General features: G+C 36.6%; 1 protein-coding gene across 1 annotated transcript; it reads right to left on the reverse strand.

The window, feature by feature from the left end:
* Window positions 1-8413: 8413 nt before the first annotated feature.
* Window positions 8414-23871, reverse strand: RCHY1 (ring finger and CHY zinc finger domain containing 1). Its single transcript, XM_006198250.3, has 9 exons — window positions 23700-23871; window positions 18843-18962; window positions 18488-18603; window positions 14213-14291; window positions 12609-12653; window positions 12444-12502; window positions 12328-12354; window positions 11137-11257; window positions 8414-9086 (listed from the first exon to the last, which is right to left on the reverse strand). Exons 1-9 carry the CDS (start codon window positions 23787-23789, stop codon window positions 8958-8960), a joined length of 786 nt encoding a protein of 261 aa, XP_006198312.1. The 5' UTR covers window positions 23790-23871; the 3' UTR covers window positions 8414-8957.
* Window positions 23872-23897: the final 26 nt, after the last annotated feature.

Consider the following 23897-nt stretch of genomic DNA (forward strand, 5'->3'; position numbering starts at 1 on the left):
AAAATCAACTCAAAATGGATTAAAGACTTAAACATAAGACAAGATACAATAAACCTCCTAGAGGAAAACATAGGCAAAACATTATCTGATATACATTTCAAAAATTTTCTCCTACAAGAAATAAAAGCAAGAATAAACAAATGGGACCTAATGAAACTTACAAGCTTCTGCACAGCAAAGGAAACCAGAAATAAAACAAGAAGAAAACCTACGGAATGGGAGAAAATTCTTGCAAGTGAAGCCGACAAAGGCTTGATCTCCAAAATATATAAGCAGCTCATACGACTCATAAGAAAAAAATAAACAACCCAATCCAAAAATGGGCAGAAGACCTAAACAAGCAATTCTTCAAGGAAGACATACAAATGATCAAAAAACACATGAAAAAATGTTCAATATCACTAATTATCAGAGAAATGCAAATCAAAACTACAATGAGGTATCACCTCACACCAGTCAGAATGGCCGTCATTCAAAAATCCAAAAATGACAAATGCTGGAGAGGCTGTGGAGAAAGGGGAACCCTCCTACACTGCTGGTGGGAATGCAGTTTGGTGCAGCCACTATGGAAAACAGTGTGGAGATTCCTCAAAAGACTAGGAATAGACTTACCATATGACCCAGGAATCCCACTCCTGGGCTTGTACCCAGAAGGAAATCTACTTCAGGACGACACCTGCACCCCAATGTTCATAGCAGCACTATTTACAATAGCCAAAACATGGAAACAACCTAAACGTCCATCAACAGGTGACTGGATAAAGAAGATGTGGTATATTTATACAATGGAATACTACTCAGCCATAAAAACCGACAACATAATGCCATTTGCAGCAACATGGATGCTCCTAGAGAATGTCATTCTAAGTGAAGTAAGCCAGAAAGAGAAAAAAAAATACCATATGAGATCGCTCATATGTGGAATCTAAAAAACAAAAACAAACAAACAAACAAAAACAAAGCATAAATACAGGACAGAAATAGACTCATGGACAGAGAATACAGACTTGTGGTTACCGGGGTGGGGGGCGGGGTAGAGGGTGGGAAGGGATAGACTGGGGTTTCAAAATTGTAGAATAGATAAACAAGATTACACTGTATAGCACAGGGAAATATACACAAAATGTTATGATAAATCACAGAGAAAAAAATGTGACAATGAGTGTGTATATGTCCATGAATGACTGAAAAATTGTGCTGAACACTGGAATTTGACACAACACTGTAAAATGATTATGAATCAATAAAAAATGTTAAAAAAAATAATGTGACAGGAGAAAACAAATAAAGGTATAAATAAAAACAGTTGGCCATGAGTTGATCATGTCGAAACTGCACAGTGAATATGGGGTTCACTGTTTTAGTTGCTCCACTTTTGTGTGTCTAACATTTTCCATGATAAAAAGTTAGAAGGAAAGTGGATGAGGCTACAACTGGGCTTACTATTAGAACAAGATAGTAAGTAGTCTGCCATATCACAGAGCCCTGACAGACTCCCTTATTACCTACCCCATCCAACTCCATCCTTCAAATATGCTCAAACTCCTCTACACTGTTCAGCTTTTATTTTGGAAATTCAGCCTTGATTTAACTCTCTTATCCCAGACCCTCTGGCTAATCTTAACTTCTTATTTCAGTTACTATTGCTGGGTAACAAATCACCCCAAAACTTGGTGGATTAAAACAACAACAATCATTTTCTTATTATCACTCATGGTTCTTAGGATTGACTAAGTTGAACTGGGCTGCTCTCACCCAGTCTGTCACATAGTTACAATCAGAAGGTGGTACTGATTGAGACCAGAACCATCAGAAGGCCTCCTCACTCCTAAGTCTGGCAATCCATGCTGGTCGTTGGTGCGGATGTCAGCTGAGGCTGTCAGCCAGAACATCCACTTGTGCGCTCTCCATGTGACCAGACTTCCTCATTGCATAGTGGTGAGGTTCCAAGAGCTAGTCTCCCCATAATATCCCAGGTTGCAAGTCTACCACCTTCATAACCTAGTTTAGAAAACATCACTTCAACCATAGTCACTGGCCGCACACATTCAAGGGGAGAAAGGCAGGTCCCATGTCCTGATGAAAGGAGTGTCAATGTCACACTGGAAGATGGGCATGTGGAAGGAAGATCTTGTTGCAGCTATCTTAGAAAACTCCATCTGCTATACTTTGGGTCCCCCTTGGTATGCACATTTGTTTCTCTGGCTCCGATCAGTTCCCAATTATCAGCAAGCCAAACAGCACTTTTCTGCCTAGAACTATCATCCATCTGCCCCTGCTCAGCTTGCAGATTCCCCTTGACACCAAAATTTGCCTCATTCCAGCACTAGTGCTGCCTGTTCCCAGACTGCTGCCTCTACCCCTTAATGCTCATCATTCCTCCTCCCTCCCCTCTTGCCCATTCCAAAATGTATAAGGACGTAACATTAGCAGATAACATTGTCCTTGACAATACTCTACCTTTACAAACCTAGCCCAAGGAATACAAACAGGCAGATATAAAATATGGTAGTGATAGAAATACTTAATTAAATTTTAAAGCTGTTCAAAGACTGTGCATCACTGATGTTGGTTTATGTCATTATTATATAATGGACAATAAAAGTCCTCAATGTCAGTATCCAGGGAAAGCTCTTACTTTTCAGTACCAGGTAAGGGAAAAAAAAAAATCATTCTGCACAAAAGATTCCTGTCACCAGAAACACTGTGGCACCCTCTGCTGTCAGGAAACAAAGTTTAAGGTACTCTGGGTTTATTTTTTCTGCAGGATTCTCCAACATCCTTGTCCATAGGCTATCAATCATCTTACCCAGATGTAAAAGCATAAATCAGAGAGGGGAGGAAATTTATGGGGCTTAATTCCAGCAAGACAGTAAAGGTAAAGAATGAAAATCCAATCAGTATGTGTAGCTGAATGGTAATAAATAGAAAAGGAAAAAGGGAGCCAAGCAGAGAATCTCAGGATGCAGCAGATGTAGCTATCTGCATCTCAACCATTTACATAAGTAGAGTCAATCTCCACAAATAACCCATGAAACACAGAATGGTTAGGTAAGTTGCCCAGGGTGACACAGCAAGTAAATGGCAGGGCCAGGATGCAAATCCCAGCAATTTGTCTCCAGAGCCCATGTCCTTCACCACTCTGCTCTACTGCCTAAGAAATAATTATGACTATTAATTGGGAGCGGGGTTACTTCTTTAAATGTATGAAGAGTTATTATTAGGTATCATTGCTCTTACCTAAAACTTTTGCCAGGAAAACTACCTGCCCTGTGCTAAGCAGAAAAATTAGGAAGTAATCCAATTCTCCCATCCACAATAAAACTATTCTGAGGTTTAAAAGATTTTTTCCCTTCTAAATTTAGGAACAACTTTGTTCTTTTTAGAATTCAAAATGTATTACAAGGACACCAAAAGTAATCTCTCATCACCACCTCACTAAAATCCATCAGCTGCTTTTACAGAGAGTAACTCTCCTCTAAGAAGTTTGAGGCCTGTACAGCCAGACCAATTCATCCACCAACCAACCAGTCAGCTGAGCAGAGCCACTCAGGATGTTCCAAATCTGAAGTCTGGTTCACTTGCTGGAGAGGGAAAAAAAAACTGTTCCTCATGAAGGACAGAGGAACTGGTTCCTGTCCTCAATAGGAAAAATGAGTCTAACAGGTCTTGGGCAGGGTGAAGAGGATGTCCAAGGGGTTGGAGAGCGCTGGGATGCAGGCTGAATGGAACAGACCCACATTCCCAGTATGGATCTAGGAGAACCTCATGGTTTAGGGAGGCCTTCCAGGCAGAGGAAAAAGCAAAGCCCAATCCACTGCAGGCCATTTGTCCCTGGGCAGACTTCCAAACCCTCCTCAACCAGAACCTAGGTAATTATGGTAAGGCTAGACTGTTTCAGTCACTGGACACACTGGCACAGTTCAATCGGAGCACACACTGGAGATCACTGAATGCTGCAAATGGGAAGAGTGTGTCTACTGAGAGCCCAGTCATGCACAGGCACTATCATCAGTGCTTTAGAATTTATTTAAACTTCGCAATACAAAACCCACCTATGTAAGAGGATGAGCAGCAAAGGCTGAAATTACAACAGCTTCCACAGAGGCGACAGGAATGTTTCCCACATTTAGCTCATTCTGAATTCTGACTCTAGAAAAAGAGGATATGCAAGATGGCAAAAAGGACAAAATGTGAAAATGGGACAAAGTAATTGAAAGCACGTAAGTGATTAAGGGAAGTTTTGACGCGTTTGAATATCATGTTGTTTGCCCCTGAGGGGAAAACAAAGTGCAACCAGCCTGACGCTTTGATCCAGATCAGAGGTTTACAAGAGAAGATGCTTGGCAACAAAATCTGGACAAGGACGATCCTTAATGAATCGCGGAACGGCAGGCGTTACACCGGGGACTCTGCGCATCACAGATCAGAGTGGGCCTGTTAGTTGACATTCATAGGAGTTTAAGTTTCACTTACTCTAAAATAGAGAACACGTAAGTTACAGGTTTACAAACCTCCCAAAGACCGTATTTTTGTGTTCCCTGCGTGGCAGAACCAAGCCAGAAAGCTGTCCTGGAGAAGCTGTTTCTAAAAGGCTGGACTTACTGAGCCACTTGACTCTTAGAAATCAGCAAAAGCACCCCAGCAGCACCACCAGTCACACACCCACCTTTCCTAGGCCAGGAACAACTTGAGGTCATTTACTGTCTCACTCATTTTTTTAATGGCCCCGCTCTAGATATTGTGCCTGGCACATAACTGGTGCAAAATAAATGTTTGTTAAATGGGACAAACGGACAGATGAACCTATTGACCAGATTCCAGCATGACTTGATTCCTGTCTTCTAGTCTGAGAAACATATAACCCCATCACATTTCAGTCAGTATCTTCTAGGACTAAACACTTTTCAGGGTCTTCTTAAGGAATTTTTGCACATACATGTACACAAATACACACACATTTCTATCAAAGGTTTATATACAGTAACACTTGGGAACAAGTTTTTTTTGTTTGTTTGTTTTTTCAACTTCACCAGAAATTCAACAAATTCTTATGACAAGGTATTTTAAGAGATGAGAAGCTCCATCACTGCCCTCAAAACGTAACAGGCTCTTTCTCACCCCCAACCCCACTGGGTTAGTGTGCGGCCACAGCCCACCTGGCTTACCTCCACCTAGGCGTGCGCTGCAGTTCTTGCCAGCGTGTGGCCTCCACGAGTCAACTGCTAGAGGGCTTTCAGGGGTTTTGGTTGTATCCTCACCCCACCCAATTTTGTCCATGAGAAGCTTTACATACTTTTTCATATACAATGCGGAGATGACAAGGGGAAAGGCAAAAATTGAACAATCATAAAAGTAAATGTCAGGTCTTTTTAAGACTCAAAGTGCTCTAGTTTAGAAGAGGGAGAGGTTACAAAAGAGTTTGGGATGTTAATTAGCATTCATGGAAAAGGTCAACTTTGAGCTGGACTAGGAAGAAGAGGCAGCTTTGGGCCCAGGTCTTCTTTATTCTTTGACAACTACATTTTTCTGAGAACAATCATTCCATGACGGAACCATGTGTGCAAAAGCAAAGACCAAAAATTCAAAGGAGGTGTGTTTAAGAAACGTATGTAAACGAACAAAGAAAAATAACACTGAAAGATAAAATTGGAAAAACACTGTAAAGTCTTCAATGTGAGGAATCTGGTCTTAACCAAATACACAGTAGGAAACATGTACATTATTTTGACCAAAATTATAACAAATTTAATCTTAGGAATAGTGATCTGGCAGGATGGATATGAGGGGAGAAAAAAACTGAAACCAGACAGAAGATAACCAGGTTGGTACTAAACTACTACAGGAACAAAAAGGGATGTGTAAGAACAAACAAAAAAAGCAGACCTGCCCAAAGGTGGCATATAATCCAAAGGAGGCATATAATCCGAAGGGTTAACTGGACAGGCACAAGGGAAAAATCCACATTAAGATGACAGTAAGAAACAAGTCCACCTAGTAAAAAATAAATTCAGAGAACTAATGCCAAAAGCAAAAACTGTAAGAGAACTACAGCAGAGATGATTATTTAAAGAAATGGCATAGACTTTTGAACATCCACATTTCAAATAAATTCATTTTCAAATTGACTTATTCACTACTGAACACCGATTAAGTATTAAACACTTATAAGTGATGCTGACTCCTTACTACTGACATCCATTTTGATTCATGACCAAAAATTTCTTAAAATATGTATACAATATGAAAATAGGTTTTAGTGAAAAAATTCAGTTTAAAATCTATGACACCATGAACATACTACTTCTTCAAATATGAGCTGAAGAAGACTCTAGAAAACTACATGAGATAAAAAATAAACTTGACACACGTTCCGTTAAAGATAAAAGGAGCCAACAAGCTTCTGTGCATCAAGAAATTCATACACATACTGAGTCACTAGTTTTTCAAATAAGTACACTGCACATAAAACTCTGTGGCAGGGTAATCTGACTTACTTCAGGGACACACAATTCTACCATACCATCGTACGCAAAATCAGACTAAGTGTTTAACATTCCTTGCAAGCTTTTTCAAAGTCTCTATGAACAGGAAAAGAAAAGAATGAAGTTATCTGTTAAAATGTTAACAGTAGTTATGTCTGGAAGATGAGATTATGAGTTTTTCACCTTCTCTTCCTATTTTCTACAATAAAGATATTTTTGAATCAGAAAATGTCAAAAAAAAATAAGATTTTTTCCACTTTAGGTATTACATACTAAATGCTAAGGAGCTTCTGACTGTGAATGAGAATTGCTGAAGGATTTTAAGCACTGAATTGACACGTCATTGACAAATTCCTGAAGAAATCCTTGGTACTACAGACTTCAAGGGCATCTGAAAACTGCTTCAACCACATGACTGGACATCATATACAGCGATTACATACTAACTCTGCATTATGTTGGATAAATTTAGATCCTGAGTTGAAGGCATAAGTAGCCAAATTTTGAATTAAAAGAAGACATCTAAAAATCGAAGGTCTATCAGATCATGAGTTCCTCCAGGATATATGACTTAGCCATCAAGGGTAGTTTAGCAAAATGGAAGTTGGAGTCAAAGGCAGCATGGTATAGTGGGTTTGGGGTCACACACCTGAATCTTTGAGTCCCAGTTCCAACAATGAGTACCTGTCACTTACTCAAGCATGTCACTTAACCTCTAGACCTCAGCTTTCTCATCTATAAAATGAAGATAACACCTCCCTACAGAATTATGATTAATGCTAATGTGTAAGCCTGGCAGACAGTAGATGCTCAAAACAGAGCTCTGTTACTATTATATACTTACTCCTACTCAAAGATTCAATGATTCTACGGTTAAACGCAACAATATGATTTAAATTATTTAGCAGGATGAGATAACAGACAAGTAATACAACTTGAAAACTAGTCTTTCCTTATCTGTATACTGACTGCTGATACCTAGCAAGATATCCCACTCCTTCCCCAAACCAAGATCAGCACTAGTGCTCTGCCCAGGCCAAGGAAATGGACAAAAGGAGAGAACACAGAGCAGAACACGGAAGACAGGAAGGCAGGATAGAATAAAGAAGACCTGGGCCCAAAGCTGGAAATCAATACTGCTGCCTGTATCCAAGTAAAGAGATTTCAACAAAAGAAATAAATGTACCAGAAATGTTTCTACTTATAAGGCTATCTTCCTTATTCACAGATTTAACTAGCTCAAAGTTAGAAATATAATTGGTGTTTAAAATATACTTGTCAATTGACCCATATACATTTTACTTCCTAACCTAACGCTTTTTATAAACAGGCTAAGTTGGATACTAGGACACTATTATAAAACAAGCACAGGATCATCAAACATTTTTGTGTACCATGTTTCTGAATTAAGAAGTGTATTAATTCTATCACAAGTCCCCCCAAAAAGTTACATTCCATGCCACTTCTACTTATCCATACCTACTTCTAAGCATTTAGGAAAGAAACAATCCACACTTCATTTACAACAAAGACAACCACCATACACATAAAGAAAAACAAGGAAAAAGCTAGTTAAGTATGAAGAACACTAGAATGTAACACTACAAGGGCAGGTATTTCTGTCTATATTGTTCACTGTTGCCTCTAAAGCATCCAGAACTATATCCAGGACATAACAGTTGCTCACTAGATATTTGCTGACTGAATGAATACACTATTCTTCGAAAAATAATTTGGAGCAACCAAATCAAAATTATTTTCAATTCTGATGGTTTTCTTAAGGCTTAGAAGAGTTCTATTATTTTACATTTTTCCCAATTACTCTTATGGAAGAATACCTCAAAAGAAAGGATTTCTTTCATGTTGTAAGACTATATTGCTCTAACTGAGCCAAAAAGAGATAACTTTGGAAAAATTTTTCTATAAAACACTGTTTCAATATAATTTTATTAGCAGTTATTAACATCAGAATTCACATTTACAGGTTCCAAAGGACTGCCTTAGAAAATTCTAAAGTATATGTAATTAGATTTTAACAGTAAGGTAGAACATATTCTCATTACAGCACAGCCCTTAAGAAGTCAAGAATAATACTGAGAATTAAGTACAGTTCTATCAAGAACTAGAAACGAATTCTGTGTGCATAGTGTCACTTAAAGTTCCATGGAAGTATAATACATGTCTATGGATGTGAATTTCAGTGGCAAACATCACTGACTTCAAACCAACTGACACCAAAGGAATTCCCAATCAAAACACAAGCACAGAGGCTTTCAATTAATATAGAGCTATGATAATCCTATAAAGAGACCCTGAATTCTTAAGTCTTATAATATGATTTTATGCTGTGACACTAGTACAAAACACATCAACACTAATGCATAGATTCTGACACATTATGACAACAGGATATTAAAGATAGCCTTTTTCTGTATCAGAAAATGCTGAGTTTTCCAGTGTAGTGTAGGCTGGTCATTGCTGATCTAGTGAAATTCTATATCCTCCAGCCTGAGCAGTATTGTAGGATTCACAAATATTACATTTCATGCCTAATATATGGAACTGGACTGTAGATCTTCCATTGCAATCATTGCAAAGAATCTGAAAAGAGATGAATTCAAATTAAGTGTATTAAACCTTATAAAGCGGCATTGTCTGCTCAAAATAATTTCTTAAAAATCACACTGAAGATGTGAAAACACACATTTAAAAGTCTAAATATTTCCATAAATAGATATATCTTTTATTCGTTCACTGAAAACTCTAAGAGGCTATTAAGGTAGCTTTGAATTTAGAAAATGAAAATGTAGATTTGAGCCAAGAAGTCTTATTTTAAAATAGTTCCCAAATATTACAAATAGTACCAGCACAAAAATTAACATAGGCATAATCAGATCAACACCTATACAAATTACATATGATTTCATTATTTTTCATTGACACTGAGAAAATTATCTTAGTTAATAAAACAAATTTTTACATATAGTATTTTTGCTCACTCTTTAATATATACTAAATTCCTAATCTTCCATGCCTCAAGAATGAATTACAGTCCAAAAGAGTATTTTCTAAAGTTGAACAGACAAGCTTTTTTAGCTCATCCCTAAAATAACAAGATGCCATGTAGGAATTAATCTCTTCTAGTACTGAGATCCCCCAAAATAAAAAAGGTATTAACCTGAACGTATTTATGGTTACCAGGAAAAGTGGGTGGAAGGGGTAAATTCAGAAGTTTGAGATTTACCAATGTTAGCCATTATATATAAAAATAGATTTTTTTTTTCAAAGTTACTTTTGTATAACACAGGGAACTATCTTCAGTATCTTGTAATAACCTTTAATGGAAAAATGAATATATGTATGTATATGCATAACTGGGATATTGTGCTGTACACCAGAGAAAGACACATTGTAATTGACTGTATTAGAATAATAAAAAAAAAACCTAAAATAGATCAATACATCACTACATAAGAAAAGTACTAGCTTTAGAATAGTCACACCGTAATAAGTAGAAAATGTCCAAGTTTGCTATAAATTATAATTTGGAAAATAATTCTTTTAAGAATATGATCTAAATGCAGAAAGTAGACTGGTCATTGCCTAGAACTAGGGGATTGAGGAATGGTTGCTAATGGGTATGGGGTTTCCTTCTGGGGTGAAAAAATATTCTAAAATTAATGGTGGTTATGTTGCAAAACTCCAGTATACTAAAAAGCACTGAATTGTACATTTTAAATGGATGAGTCATATGGTATGTGAATTATATCTCAATAAAAGCTGTCTTTTAAAAAATGATCTGAAGAGGACGTGGCACTCTACAGCCTCCAGTACAACATCACATGATTATCAGTTAGTACTACAAAAGCCATCTTTCATTGACTCTACCAACAATTCAATTATCCACATGATTTACGAAATGCTCCAGTGTGAATAAAACAAAAAATAATTTTTATTTGGCTTTTTATGTGGTTTTTATCCTTTTGTGTAGAAGTGTTTCAACCAAAGGTGTTTTGAAAATTCGTATGTCCAAAAATTATTAAAGCACCAGAAAGCTATCTACTTTTCAATTCTAATCTATAATTCAATCACTAGGCTGGGACTAAACAACAGCACATTTCAATTAATGGAGAAAAGATGATCGTTCTCCATAAGGCAAATGGCAGAGAAATACTTCTATGTTAGGTTGCAGACTAAGACCGGGTTTTAAAAGTCTTAGAATAAAAAGGACAATAAACATTAAAAACCAAAATTAACCTTCAAAAACAAAATCCACAAACATGTTTGCCTGAAATAAAATTTTAAATAGTTAAAATTAAAACATAATTAAAATAAAACATCAGATCAGTAATCCACCTCTACTCAGTTACATTACTGACTCTGCTAAGTAATGTGTAAATAATTTAGAATAAAGTTTTGCCTGCCATCTAGTGTTGGGAAGAATTGCCACAAAGGTATTCTTTGATTTTTCTTTTTCGTCTTTTGAGTTCACAGTTAACTAAAATTTAAAGATTACTTTGTCCTTCCAGTAATCACCACATTGGCATCTATGCCAAAACAGTGTTTTTCAGACAGACTTGAGCAAAGGGGCAAAAATAAACATGAACAGCAACAAGGAACCTGAATAGTTTTAAGCACTGATTCTACTCACATCCACAGTCATGTTCTGATACTCTGATGGCATAGGAGTCTGTGCTACCTCATCATCCAGCTGCCTCCAGTACCTAGTCATATCTAAAGCAGAGTGCATACATAATGGACATCTGTAGCCTCTAGAAAAGACAGAAGAGTTATTTTCCAAACAGTAAATGGAGAGTATATCAGCTCAGGCAAACAAGAAGACACATGCTAACTGGTACACAAACCATCCAAGACAGGGCATTATTCTATATTTTAAGATAATCCATTACAAACCTGGGTACTTTATACTATAAAAGTTTTCTATTAAATCTTGATCATAGGGTACTTTTTAAAATCTACATTTTTTCCCTCAGTTCTCTAAAATAGAGAGAAATTATTCTATGCTCTTTGTAGAATACACTCTATATATTTTAAAAACCAATTAATCTGCTTTTTAGCTAAACAACCTTAATTTCTTAATATATTCAGTCAAAGAAGAGACTGCATTCCTTAAAACTTAATTCAGATCATATTATTTCCTTTCTACCTTTTTTGCTCTTTGGTTTTTTTTTAATTAGAGGTACCGGAGATTGAACCCAGAATCTCATGCATGCTAAGCACATGCTCTACCACTCAGCTATACCCACCCCCTATATTACTTCCTTTCTAAAACTTCAGAAAAAGTTTCCTTTTATCAGGCTCTTAAATAAAATTAAAATTTCTGCTCATTAATTTGCAGGAGCAAAACACATTTACACAGTCTCCTCTTTCCTATTTGCATCTCATTTACCATCCCTTCCCCACGATAAAGTCAGCATTAACTAAATCCTGTTATCAGACTTTTTTGCACGTCATTATACTTGGCCAACATAACTCAGAATTTTGCACAACATGCCTCAGCATCTTTACTTTTTACAACACTATGACTGTCACTGGCAAAGACTGAACTCCCCAGTAAGCATAGCCAGAAAATAAGAGGAATCTGTCTCACGTTGTGGGATGAGACAAGGCATAATAGAAACATGGGAACAATGGTGTAGTCCCACACCCCCCAACAAGCTTTCTCCAATTTAACACCACTCATCTACCCTACCTATCTTGAGAAATATATGTGCCATATCCTACTGCAAGGTTTGCCTATTTCTTCCTCCTCTCAAGAAAACTAAAAAAGAAAACGGACATCTTACAATTACAATTTTTTTAAATCCCATCACATACTCACTCTTTCAACATTTCTTCATAACACGTTCTGAAAGTAAACATAACATTATTTTAGTAAAGCAAAAAGTATCTCCACTATTTTCAAATATTTTTGAGGAAAAACACAGGTTACTTTACCTATGTAGAAGATGTCCACATGGCAAGACATGAGCAACAATACGGGATGTGTGAATGTCCTGCAAAAGTAAACAAACATTAGTGCTTACATGAAGACAATATAAATACCCAGTATTTTAAATTCAAGAGAGGATATTTCCAAAGCAAAAAATACTTTAAGCTTACCTCCAAACATATTGGACAATCCTGCCGGGAAACATTTTCAATACACTGTTCAAAACGGAAACTAAAATTACCACAAGCTTAACTAGATGGAAATGATATAACTAATAAAAACTAACAATGGAAACAATATCAACTTACTAAAGATAGTAATTATTAACATTAATACATGTTTCTTATACGTCAGACAAGAACTGACTGATAAACTCACAACTATTTCAGGCTTTGCACATTACCTGAAACAATGAAATTGCTTATTACACCTTATTCAAATTATCTTTATTTTACAGATAAGGAAATTTAGTTGAGCCAAGATTTACCAAACATTCAGAGATAACAATGTTTGGAACCCTTTTATTTTATATGTCTTTTACTCTAAAGCTAAACTGCTTAATAATGCTATTAATAGTTAACAGTTCATATTATAGAGTTTTTACTACATGCCATATATCAAGTTTATTACCAGCATTAGCTCATTAATTCCCACAACTCTAAATGAAACAGGTATAATTACCCCATTTTACAGGTGAGGTATTTGAGGCCCAGAGAAGCTAAATAACTCCCAAAATTACACACTAGCAAGAGGTAAAAATATAATTTGAGCACCAACAGTCCGCACCCACGGCCTGCATTCTTAACTTCACAAGACAGTGTCTGATTAGGTGTGGGGAGGTAAAAGAAAGCACCAAACTATGGACGATGCCCAGGTTTTTTTAAGCACTTAAATAGATGTAGGACCATTTACTAACATAGACAGTAAAAAACAACTGAGAAATCAAATAAAAACACCACAAGAGAAAGTAAATATACAGTTTCCTAAAGATAGCATGGCATATCTTGCTATCACCCCAAACTCAAGTCCGTAAAACCCAACTCAATCTTGTATCTTCTACAAATTTCAATCTATTAATCAAGTACTTTAAGCCAGGGCTAAAAACCTTGGGAGTCATCTTTATTCAGCCCCGTTCTTTCTCCCTTATACCTTGTCATCATATCCCATATGTTCATTACTCAACTCAATTTCTCTCACCACTTTAGGATTTTAGGTACATTATTATCTAGTATCTATTTTTTAAAAACCCTCATTAGTCTCTCCATTCTGTAAATTACTGGATAGAATCAGTAATATAGATGACAGTTTATTAGATTTTTTCCTAAATAATGAAAAATAATTTTTAAAGGGCCTGGGATCATGATATAACAGCTACATCCAAATTAAAAATATTTCTGTCTAATTATGAAAGAAATACTGAATTTTCTTGGAATGCTGTGCTAACAAAAGGTTACACCACTCTGTATTTCTCCTGTACTAGACATCTTGAAAGCTATTCTTAAAACCAGTACCATAAGCTAATTTAGAAGTTGTCTACACTTAACTAATAATTGATATAAGCATTCTTACACCTATAAAGAAAAGGAACTGTAGACCAGACATTCTGAGGTGTATACTTTAGAACATCTACTTCTTAATAATGCTTAAAAATAAAAAGCGATACGGTTGAGCTTGGTAATATCTGATAATTAGCATGCTTTTAAACAAATTAGGATTTAAGCTGTTTTCAAAAACATTGTAATACTTTTCAAATCTCACAAACTGAATTATATACCTTGTGCTTTCCTCGAAGATTCATAGCGAGGCATAAGTTACATTTCGAACAGTGGAAAAAATCTTCCTTTGGACCAATCCTAAAAAATACATGAAAAACAAAAGATTAGATTCGTTTTTACTGCAGTGATTTGTTCATTACAAAGGTTCAGTTTCACTGTAAAGAAAGTTCAAACCACACTGAGGAATATGAGGTACACCCCTACCTTTCCAACATCACTCCCCAAATGTAAGCACTATAAACAGAATGGTATCTACCCTTCCATGTTTTTCCTACAAAATTGCACATATATATACAGACATACACACTTAGCGTTTTATTTTTTACATAAATTGATTCTTTCTACACATCCTGTTCTGCAACTTTTTTTCCACTTCACAATTTTTCCTGAAGAGTATTCTATGAATGACTACATACGACCTCATTCTTCTTTATAGTTACATTGTACTACATGGTATGGATATGTCGTAATTTTTTAGTATTCCTTTATTATATACTTTACTATCTTTAGTTAATACAATACATAATAAATACCCGTATACACACATCACTTAACCTATATGTTGATGACTTTTTATAAATTTCCTAGAAGTGAAACTATGGCGTCAGAGGGCACTGCATCATCAGTTCTTATACTGCCAAACCGACCTCCAAAGATATACTAATTTATACTTCCACAACAGTGCGTGACAGCACCCATGCTCCCCACCCCTAGCCAAAACTGGTTACCTATATGACAGACAACTAAAAAATGTCATTTTAATTTGTATTTTTCAAATGAGACAGAGCACATTTTAATGTTTATGAACTATCTGGATTTCTCTTGTGGATTTTCTATTCATGTACCCGGTTCATTTTTCTACTAGGGTATTTGTCTTTTTATCAATTTAAAGGAGCTCTTTTTATTTTTTAATTGAAGTATGTAACTGATTTACAGTATCATATTAGTTTCAAGTGTAGAGCATAGTGATCAAATATTTTTATAAATTATACTCCATTTAGAGTTATTACAAAGTAATGGCTATGTTTTCCTGTGCAGAACCATATATCCTTGCTGCTTATCTATTTTATGCATAGGAGTCTGTATCTCTTAATCACTTACCCTGTATCTTATCTCTCCCTCCCATCTTTCTCACCACTTGGTATCCACTAGTTTGTTTTCTGTATCTGTGAGTTGGTTTTTGTTTTGTTATATACATTCGTTTCTTTTATTTTTTTAGATTCCACATGTAAGCAATAACATACATCATTGTCTTTCTCTGACTTTTCCTAAGCATAATATTCTGTAGGTCCATCCATGGCATCGTAAATGGCAGAATTTCACTCTTTTCTATAGCTGAGTAATATTCCATTTTGTGTCTCTGTGTATATGTGTATGTATATACACAATAATACATCTTCTTTAACCATTCATCTGTTGGTGTACACTTGGGTTGCTTCCATATCTTGGCTACTGTAAATTATGCTGTTTATGAACATTGGAGTGCACGTACCTTTTTGAATTAGTGTTTCCATTTTTTTTCAGATATGTTACCCAGGAACAGAAGAGCATGTGGTCGTTATATTTTTAGTTTTTTGAGGAACCTAATTTAAAGGAACTCTTTACATATCTTGGGTATTAATTTTTTTCATTTGCATATGCTACAATTACTCTTCTGGTATATCATCTTTTTTTTTTTTTTTGGTATGTTTTGTCATACAGCCATTTTAATGCCTGTGTAATAAAAAGCCAATGATACTCTACTTTATGGCTTATGCTCCTGCCTCTTGTTTTAGAAAAACTTTTGAAACCTATAGGTCATAAACATATACACTTCTAATACTATGACTTTAATTTTTATATTTTGTTTCCATCCATTTGAAATGTAGTATGTACAGTAAACATGAGATTGCTAGTTGTCCCCAAATTTCTTTTATCCCCTTCTTGGACAACAACAGAACATTTAGCTAGGCACAGGGCTGCCTGAATAAAGACTATTTTCTAACTTCTCTGGAGGTTGTGAACAGAAGATACAAATGAAAATTCTATTCTGTGCCCTCAGGAGAAAAGAGTATAACTTTCTTTCACCTATTTTCCCCTTTCCACTGACCAGAATATGAGGTCTTTTAAATTATGCAGACAAGAAAGTATCTTATGGACGGCCAGGCAAAAAAAATAACTACATGGTTCAGATTTTTCCATGAGAAATACAAACTTCTGTCTTTCTTGAGCCACTTGTTAATTTGGGTTTCTGTTGCAACACACTAAAAACGTATTCTAATGAATGCACAGTTTTAGCAATCAATTTTTGTTTCCCAAATGGGTAATTACCTTAATGTCCTTTCCCCTGATTTGAAATATCACTTGTTATAAATCCATATTTATAAATATGTGAATGTATATACACAAAGTGTTTTCCCTTTATCAATGTCTGTTCTTTCACAAAGAACACACCATTCAAATTACTGTAACTTTACCATGTTTTGAAATGTGCAAAGGCAATCCCCTCCTTTTTCTTCCTTTTCAAAATCTGCTTAGCTGTGAATTTTCTCTTCCAGATGAAATTTACAATCAGCCTATCAAGCTCCACAGGTAAAACCCTGCAGGGAAGCTTTTCACTACTGCCCAAGATAGAATAACAGACAGAGACTGGATCTACCCTCCTACCTAAAACAGCCACAAAACCCAAACAAGATCTACGAAACAAGTGTCACTGAACATCAGGCAATGAAAGACAGGGATCTGTGAGATACAGGAAACAAATTAAGTGAACCCTACAACCGCCCCAGCTTATTGCCTAGAGCATTTTCAGGTAGTAGGACAAGCTGGAGGAGGTGAGGCAGAGTCAGGAAGACTTCCTGATTGAGAAGATGAATTGAGAGTCCAAGGAAACCAAAGCAGCTGGAGTTCACAGGACAAAGTACGAGAGAGGGCAGAGCTGCACGGAGGACCCTCTCAAGTTTAGCAGGATACACATCAGTGCATGCATGTGGGAAACCACCCAAGGCCAGGGAAAGAATCATCCAAGGGAACTGAAGGCACAGTGCTCGCCTTTCACACATGGCCAGGATCAGTGCTTATTTCCATAAGTCAGACTGGAAAACCTTAGAATTCATGGAGTATCAGGTAAGAGTACCCGGAAGGTACTGCCTCAGTAGTGAGGAATGATTACTCCTAGAACAAGCACACCTCCAGATCCATCTAACAAGTCCCAAAAGTTTCAAACTGTTTCCAAGTAACTTAACTGCATCACAACAAAATAAAGCTCAAAAAAATTTACAGGAATATAAAAATATTCAGCACCTAACATGGTAAAAATCACAATGCTTGCTGTCCAATCAACAATGACCAGGCATGCAAAGAGGCAGGAAAACCTAACCCAAAAAGAAAAGAATAGTCAATCAATCAAAATTAATTCAGAAATGACACAGATGTTAGAATTAGCAGAGAAGGACATTAAACCGATTATTATAACCGTATTCCATAACCTCAAATAGTATAGACATGAAAGATATAAAAAAGACCCAAATTAAACTTCTAGAGATAAAAACTAGAAATGGTTGTTTGCTTATGATTTCTACATCTTTTGGTATGTTTTTTTATCCTTCCTTGCAAACTGAATGGGAACAAGGAGAAAGGACTGACATAGAACACTTAGAGCTCCAACAGCAACATTCCATTTCCTAAAATGAGTAGCCTGTTGTACTAGCATACTTTAAAACACACATATGTTACATATATGCTTTTGTATATATCTAACACTTCAGGATTCTTAGAAAGAAAAAAGTTCCAATATACCAACATGCTAGTAGCAGCTTGTCAGTGAGTGGTTGGACTGCAGGTTGGTTCATTTTCTATTCTTTCTACTTTTCTGTATTTTCCAATTTTTAAGCCTGAATTGACTTTATCAAAATTTCCGATATTTTTTCAAGAAGTAATTTATAAAAAGGAAAAATCTGCCCTAACTTTCTACCTTAGTTGCCTACAAAACACTTCCTATAAAAGCATACTTTCTACCCCAAAGTTAAAATTTTAAATACATTTTAAATTGCTGATGGGCTAGTTAAATGATTATGGCAAAAGAGGCATAAAAAAACTTTTTAGAATAATGGAAATTTTTTAATCTTGTGTTGGTAGTAACACAGGATATATATTTGTCAAAAGCTACAGAACTGGACACTTAAAATGAATGCACTTTATAAGAGGTAATTATATTCCAATTAAGTTTGATTTTAAAAACTGTATTGCTCAGATATATTACAAGTAATTAGGAAAGGACATTTTACATACAGTACCTACAAATTCCACAGTTTTCACAATGATACTGTTTCTTGTCCTTGTCAAATAGATGGCATATACTGCAATAATATTCTCCAAACAATGTGTTACATTCTTCACAAGTCTGTTGTGCCTAAAAAAAAAAAAACTAAAAAATTAGAATAAATGTATCAAAACATTTTGAATTACTATTTGAATATCCAGAATTTTTGTTAACATGTTTTATCTTTATAAGTTTGAAAACATTTAAATCCAAGATATTGCTTATTTTAAGAGTTAAAGAAGTCTTATTTACAATAGTCTTAAATTTCTTAAACCACCTTAGTAAATTTTTTAAAAGAAAGATAATAGAAATATGTGATAAAATCTTACATGTTGAATTTTTTCACAGTTTATGCACTGCACCTCCTTTACTTTAAAGCGATCTAGCTGATGATCTTCATGTTTATCATGACACAACCGGCAAGTATACAGCTTGTCACAACAAGGTGCCTAAACCCCAGGAGAGAAAAAGAGTTATAAGAAGCAAGAGAAGACAAGTTTGTAATGTAAAAAGAAATGTCTTTCCTCCTCCTCCTGGAACAAGGTCAAAGATTACAACCAGTAACTCATTTGGTAAACTGATCCTAAACATAACATTTCACTGTTTTCCCTTCAACACCTATACATCTGTATCAAGTTGAACACAACCTTGTCCTCAAAGACAGAAGAACTGTGAAGGATGGCAGTACAGACTGAAAAACTAATCTCACAACACCCTAAATTCATTTTCAACCTAAATGGCAGGCAGGCAACTTTTATTCAGACATTTTCAGATAAATTCATTTACCTATTTCAACCCCTAAGCATTAAATATTATAAAGATTATATTTTAGTTCAGTGATGTTTATTAACCATCAACTATGTCCCTGATACTTTAAAGGACGCAATAAAGATAGTCCTTGTTTTCAAGAATGGCAAAGACTAACAGCTGTTCAACAAAATCTACTCTCTCCTTCTTCCTGGGCACACGATTACCCAGCTGTACTAGTTTCCTTAATGTTAGCTGTAGCCAAGTGATTAAGTTCTTACCAACAGAATATGAGCAGAAACATTCAGTGCCACTCCTAGGCCTGAATATTAAGAAACTGGACATGCCTCCTCCCTGCTCCCTTCTCCCTTTCCAACAACTGAAACCTGGATATGGCAGCAACTCAGCTGATGACTATATGCCCTAAAACATGGCAAAATAACACAATGGGAAAAGACCTGTCCCTGGAGTGATCCTGTGGAACAAAACCTCATTTCCAAACTAGATGACTTACCTTGAATTGTTAGGTAAGAATAAATAAACTTTAGTTCACACTTACTATTGAGACTTTTTGTTACAGCAACTTAGCCTTACCCTAACCAGTACATCAAGAAGTTTCCAGGCCAGTAAGCTAACCTAACACTTTCTAGTACACTGTGACCTTTCAAATCCCCTTATTTCTGAAGACTTCCTATGCTGTGACTTTCTGTAACACAGTTCCTTCCTTGTTTAACACTCAACTGGCTCCCTTTCTTTCTAATTCTACTTTTGTCCTAAATCTTAGTGACCTGCACATTCAATGGTAATCCCTCCAACACCCTGAGCTCTCCGTTCCTTTCTCACTTCCAATGGCCTTGTCCTCCAAGGCTCCTCAGCCACGTACTCTCAGGCATACCACAGTGGTTCTCAAATGTTTTGGCTTCAGGACCCATTTACACTCTTAAAAATTAGTAAGGATCCCAAAGAGGTTTTGTTTATGTGAATTATATCTATTGATACTTACCATATTATAAATTAAAACTCAAAAGATTTTTTAAATACTTACTTCTTTCTAAAATAGCAACCAATTACATGTTAACATAAATAACATATTTGAATGAAAAATGGCTACATTTTCCCACAAAATAGGTAGATTCTCATATCTGTTTCTGTATTCAATCAGTTTTGGTTAAGTATATAAAGAAATTTTGGCCTTACACAAATATGCAGTTGGAAAAGGGAGGTGTATTTTAACAGCTTTTTCAGAGAATTATGGATATTATTCTCTGATACTACACCAAAACTCAACAACTCTTAAAAACCACAAGCTACAACATGGAATCTGAAATTAATCAGTGAACTTTTCTGCCTGTTACATTAAAATCCATTGATCTATCTTGCATTTTGAATGGACCTTTTATCCATGCATTGGTCATTTGGAAAATACCAATTCACTGAGTTATGCAAATCTTCCCGATGTGCCCACAACCGATATGCAGTATCAAAAAAATCACATTAACATCACTACCCATATTATCAGAAAAGTCTTTAGGTACTGTGAAGCTTTCAAGCTAAGAAAGGCTAACACAAGTTTGTAAAATTCTAATTTTTACATGAAAGTTTGAATTTTGTCACTGCTGACTGTCTTCCTTGTAATGAGCGTCTAATTTCCCTATTTGAGAAAATATCCACCAAATGCACAAGTTTGAAAAACTACAGTTCAAGTAAAAAGTGTGCCACTAAAAAAAGGAACTAGTTCAGTTCATATCCAGTTGCATAAGAGCTTCTCCTCAGAACAATCGCCTAACTTCAGTTTGCAGAAGTGCTTGATGAAAACATCCCATTTCATCAAACATATAAAAAGACATGACTTCAAGGACTGGGATTTTATACAACTGATAATTTTATTGCTTTAATTTTATCAATGACATTTTAAGTGAAACTTTTTTTTTTAAACTATAGGTGTAATACAGTTCAGTGCCACTGCCTTGATTTGTGCTAAGGTGCCAGCAGTTTTAACTGTTTGTCTTACACACGCTGAAAAAGACAAGTAATGTCTTAGTATTAGAAAGTAGTTTTCTAATGGCCCTCAGGAATCCCCAGGAGGCCAGTCACCATACTTTCAGAACCACTACTCTAGAACAAGAACTGAATCCTGTTTGTATCTTAATCTCAAGTATGAAATTCTCTAACCACTCCACCCTCTCTTTTTCAACTCATTCCAGTTCCTCCCTTGCACACACCCCAGTTTCTTCCTTCTCTTCTTCCTCTACGTACTCACCTACCCAGAATCCCAACTCTGGTTAAATCCAATTGTCACCCACTCAACCTGCATTGGAACAGATAAATATGGCTAAAGTAAAAGCACCGCCACACTGGCTGGTCTCTCTTGTAAGTCACAACCACTAATAAAAAGTAGGCTCTTACTTCCATGTTTCCCTAGTCAATTCCCTCATTCTTCTAGAGTCGAGCACCTAAGACCTAGATGATTACTTCACATCTTCTCCTTTCTCTTTAAACCTCAAACACCCCTTCTTCCCCACTTACTGATGACCTTGCTTATTTCACTGTGAAACAGAAATAATCAAAAGAGAACATCCTCCCACAAACTCTGTCAACCTACTTGAAAATGTATGTCACTGTTCTTCCTTCTGCAGTCTACAGCCCATGTTTTCATCTAAAGCCACCTCCTCTACTCATGCACTGGAACCAATCTTCTGCTGGGCTACTCAAAGGCAGAGCTCCTAGTTTTCCCTCTCCCTCCTGCATGATAAATTGGGTCATTTCTAAGAATATACAAATATGCTGCAACACCTCCCATCTTAAGGGGAAAAAAAACCATGATCCCAATCTCCCAGCAACTACAGCATCATTTTATTTATTTATTTTGCTCTCTTTCACAGCAAAACTCTAAGAATTGTCTACAAAAGCCATTTCCATTTCCACTATCGCCCTTCTCTCTTGAATCCGTGCCAAGCAGGCTTTGTCCTTATGCCTCCACTGAGACTTTTCTTGTCAGGATCACCAGTGACCTCCTTGCCAAATTTAAACGTCAATTTTCAGTTCTCATCTTACCCAAACAGCAGCATTTGATTTGGTTGATTACTTCCTCCTTAAAACTCTTCACTAGGTCTCTGATATTTAACAAAGCTGGGGAGGCAAAAAAGCATTTTCTACTCATGGTCAAGTATCTCAGTGCTCTAAAACACAAATGTTACCTGCATGGTTTCTTGGGGAAATGAGATGAGGGCTAAGATGCTGAATTCAGTTTTAGGCCTCAAGTTTGAAACTAACAGAACATCTCAGTGGAAATGAAATCATAAGGATAGCATTCAGTTTCCTTACAGAACACCTGGTGAATGACCTACTGTCAAAGAGCTTCATCCAGTGCGCAACGTTCACCACACCACAGCCTACAGAAAAGGCTTTAGGCTGTCCTTACAGGCCTCATAATTTTTTTTTTATTAAACAGGAACTTCTATCACCCCTATTTTACACATGGGGCACTTAAACAGTAGTTTTCTCAAAAGTACTGCGTTATTAAGGAGCAGAGCTAAGATCTGGGAGTAGGACTAGGGAATTTCAAACCTGAAGCTTTCTAAGCAAAATCTTTAAACTGGCCTCATAATTTTTTTTTTATTAAACAGGAACTTCTATCACCCCTATTTTACACATGGGGCACTTAAACAGTAGTTTTCTCAAAAGTACTGCGTTATTAAGGAGCAGAGCTAAGATCTGGGAGTAGGACTAGGGAATTTCAAACCTGAAGCTTTCTAAGCAAAATCTTTAAACTGCTTCTTGCAAGAAAAATTAACTAACTTTAACTGAATGGATGCCAGTTTTTAAAGTTCTAGATTGGCGAGGAATTTTTCTCAAACAGCAAAAGTAACAGTGGATACATACTAAGCATTCTCCTATACGTAAGTTCCTATTTAGTGGCAATTACATGACTATTTTCCTATTCCACACAGGTTTTTCTCCTTGGCAGGCTTAGGCATACTCACTGCCACTGAAATAAAGCTGGCAAGCTATAAAACGTATTTACTACGGGAGGTAAAATCGTACTCCGATTCTCCTCCACTTGCTTATCCCGCTTCTGCTATTTCATCACACACCTGTAAGTGATCCTGGGAAAAAGCCAGCACAGGCCTGGGGATGCCTCAGTCTACTTTCAGCAGCAAAGGACTAAATAATTAAACCCATTGACAAAGTAACCGATGTGCAAGCCCATGCTCTTCCCAAGCAAGAAGAGTTCTGCTTATAAAATACAAAACAGGAGGAAAGGTGAGCCGTCGTCGCCGTGACAAAACGCTCTCGACCGCAGGAACCCAGGTACGTGAAGGAAGGCATTCTGACAAACAGCTTGGCCTCAAAGTTAGCCCAACCTAACCGCCTGCCCACCCCGCCCCCAGCCCGGCCCGGCGGAAGCTCGTGGGGGAAGAGCCCACTGAAGTCGTCACCTTCAGGAGACATCCTCTGTCATAATGCTCGCAGCCCCGCTGCCCTTGCTCCTCTCCGCGGGCGCCATCTTCCCGCGCCGAGGCCGCCATCTCCTCCACCTCCCCTCGCAATCCAAGAACCCTTCCCCGAGGATGAAAACTGAGCCCGCAGCAGCAGCACCGCTCTAGCCCACCCCTTCCCGGCTGCAGCTGCCACCG

This window comes from Vicugna pacos, chromosome 2 (genome assembly GCF_048564905.1).
Source record: "Vicugna pacos chromosome 2, VicPac4, whole genome shotgun sequence".
Taxonomy (NCBI): Eukaryota; Metazoa; Chordata; class Mammalia; order Artiodactyla; family Camelidae; genus Vicugna; species Vicugna pacos.

Bases quoted from the DNA above. Each gene is read 5' to 3' on its own strand.
- RCHY1 (XM_006198250.3), bottom strand. From the start codon at position 23,789: ATGGCGGCCTCGGCGCGGGAAGATGGCGCCCGCGGAGAGGAGCAAGGG. The intron at 18,963-23,699 runs GTGACGACTTCA...CCTGGGGTTTAG, and splicing joins ACAGAGGATGTCTCCTGAAG to GCACCTTGTTGTGACAAGCT. The intron at 12,355-12,443 runs GTAAAGTAACCT...GTTTACTTTCAG, and splicing joins TGTGGACATCTTCTACATAG to AACGTGTTATGAAGAAATGT.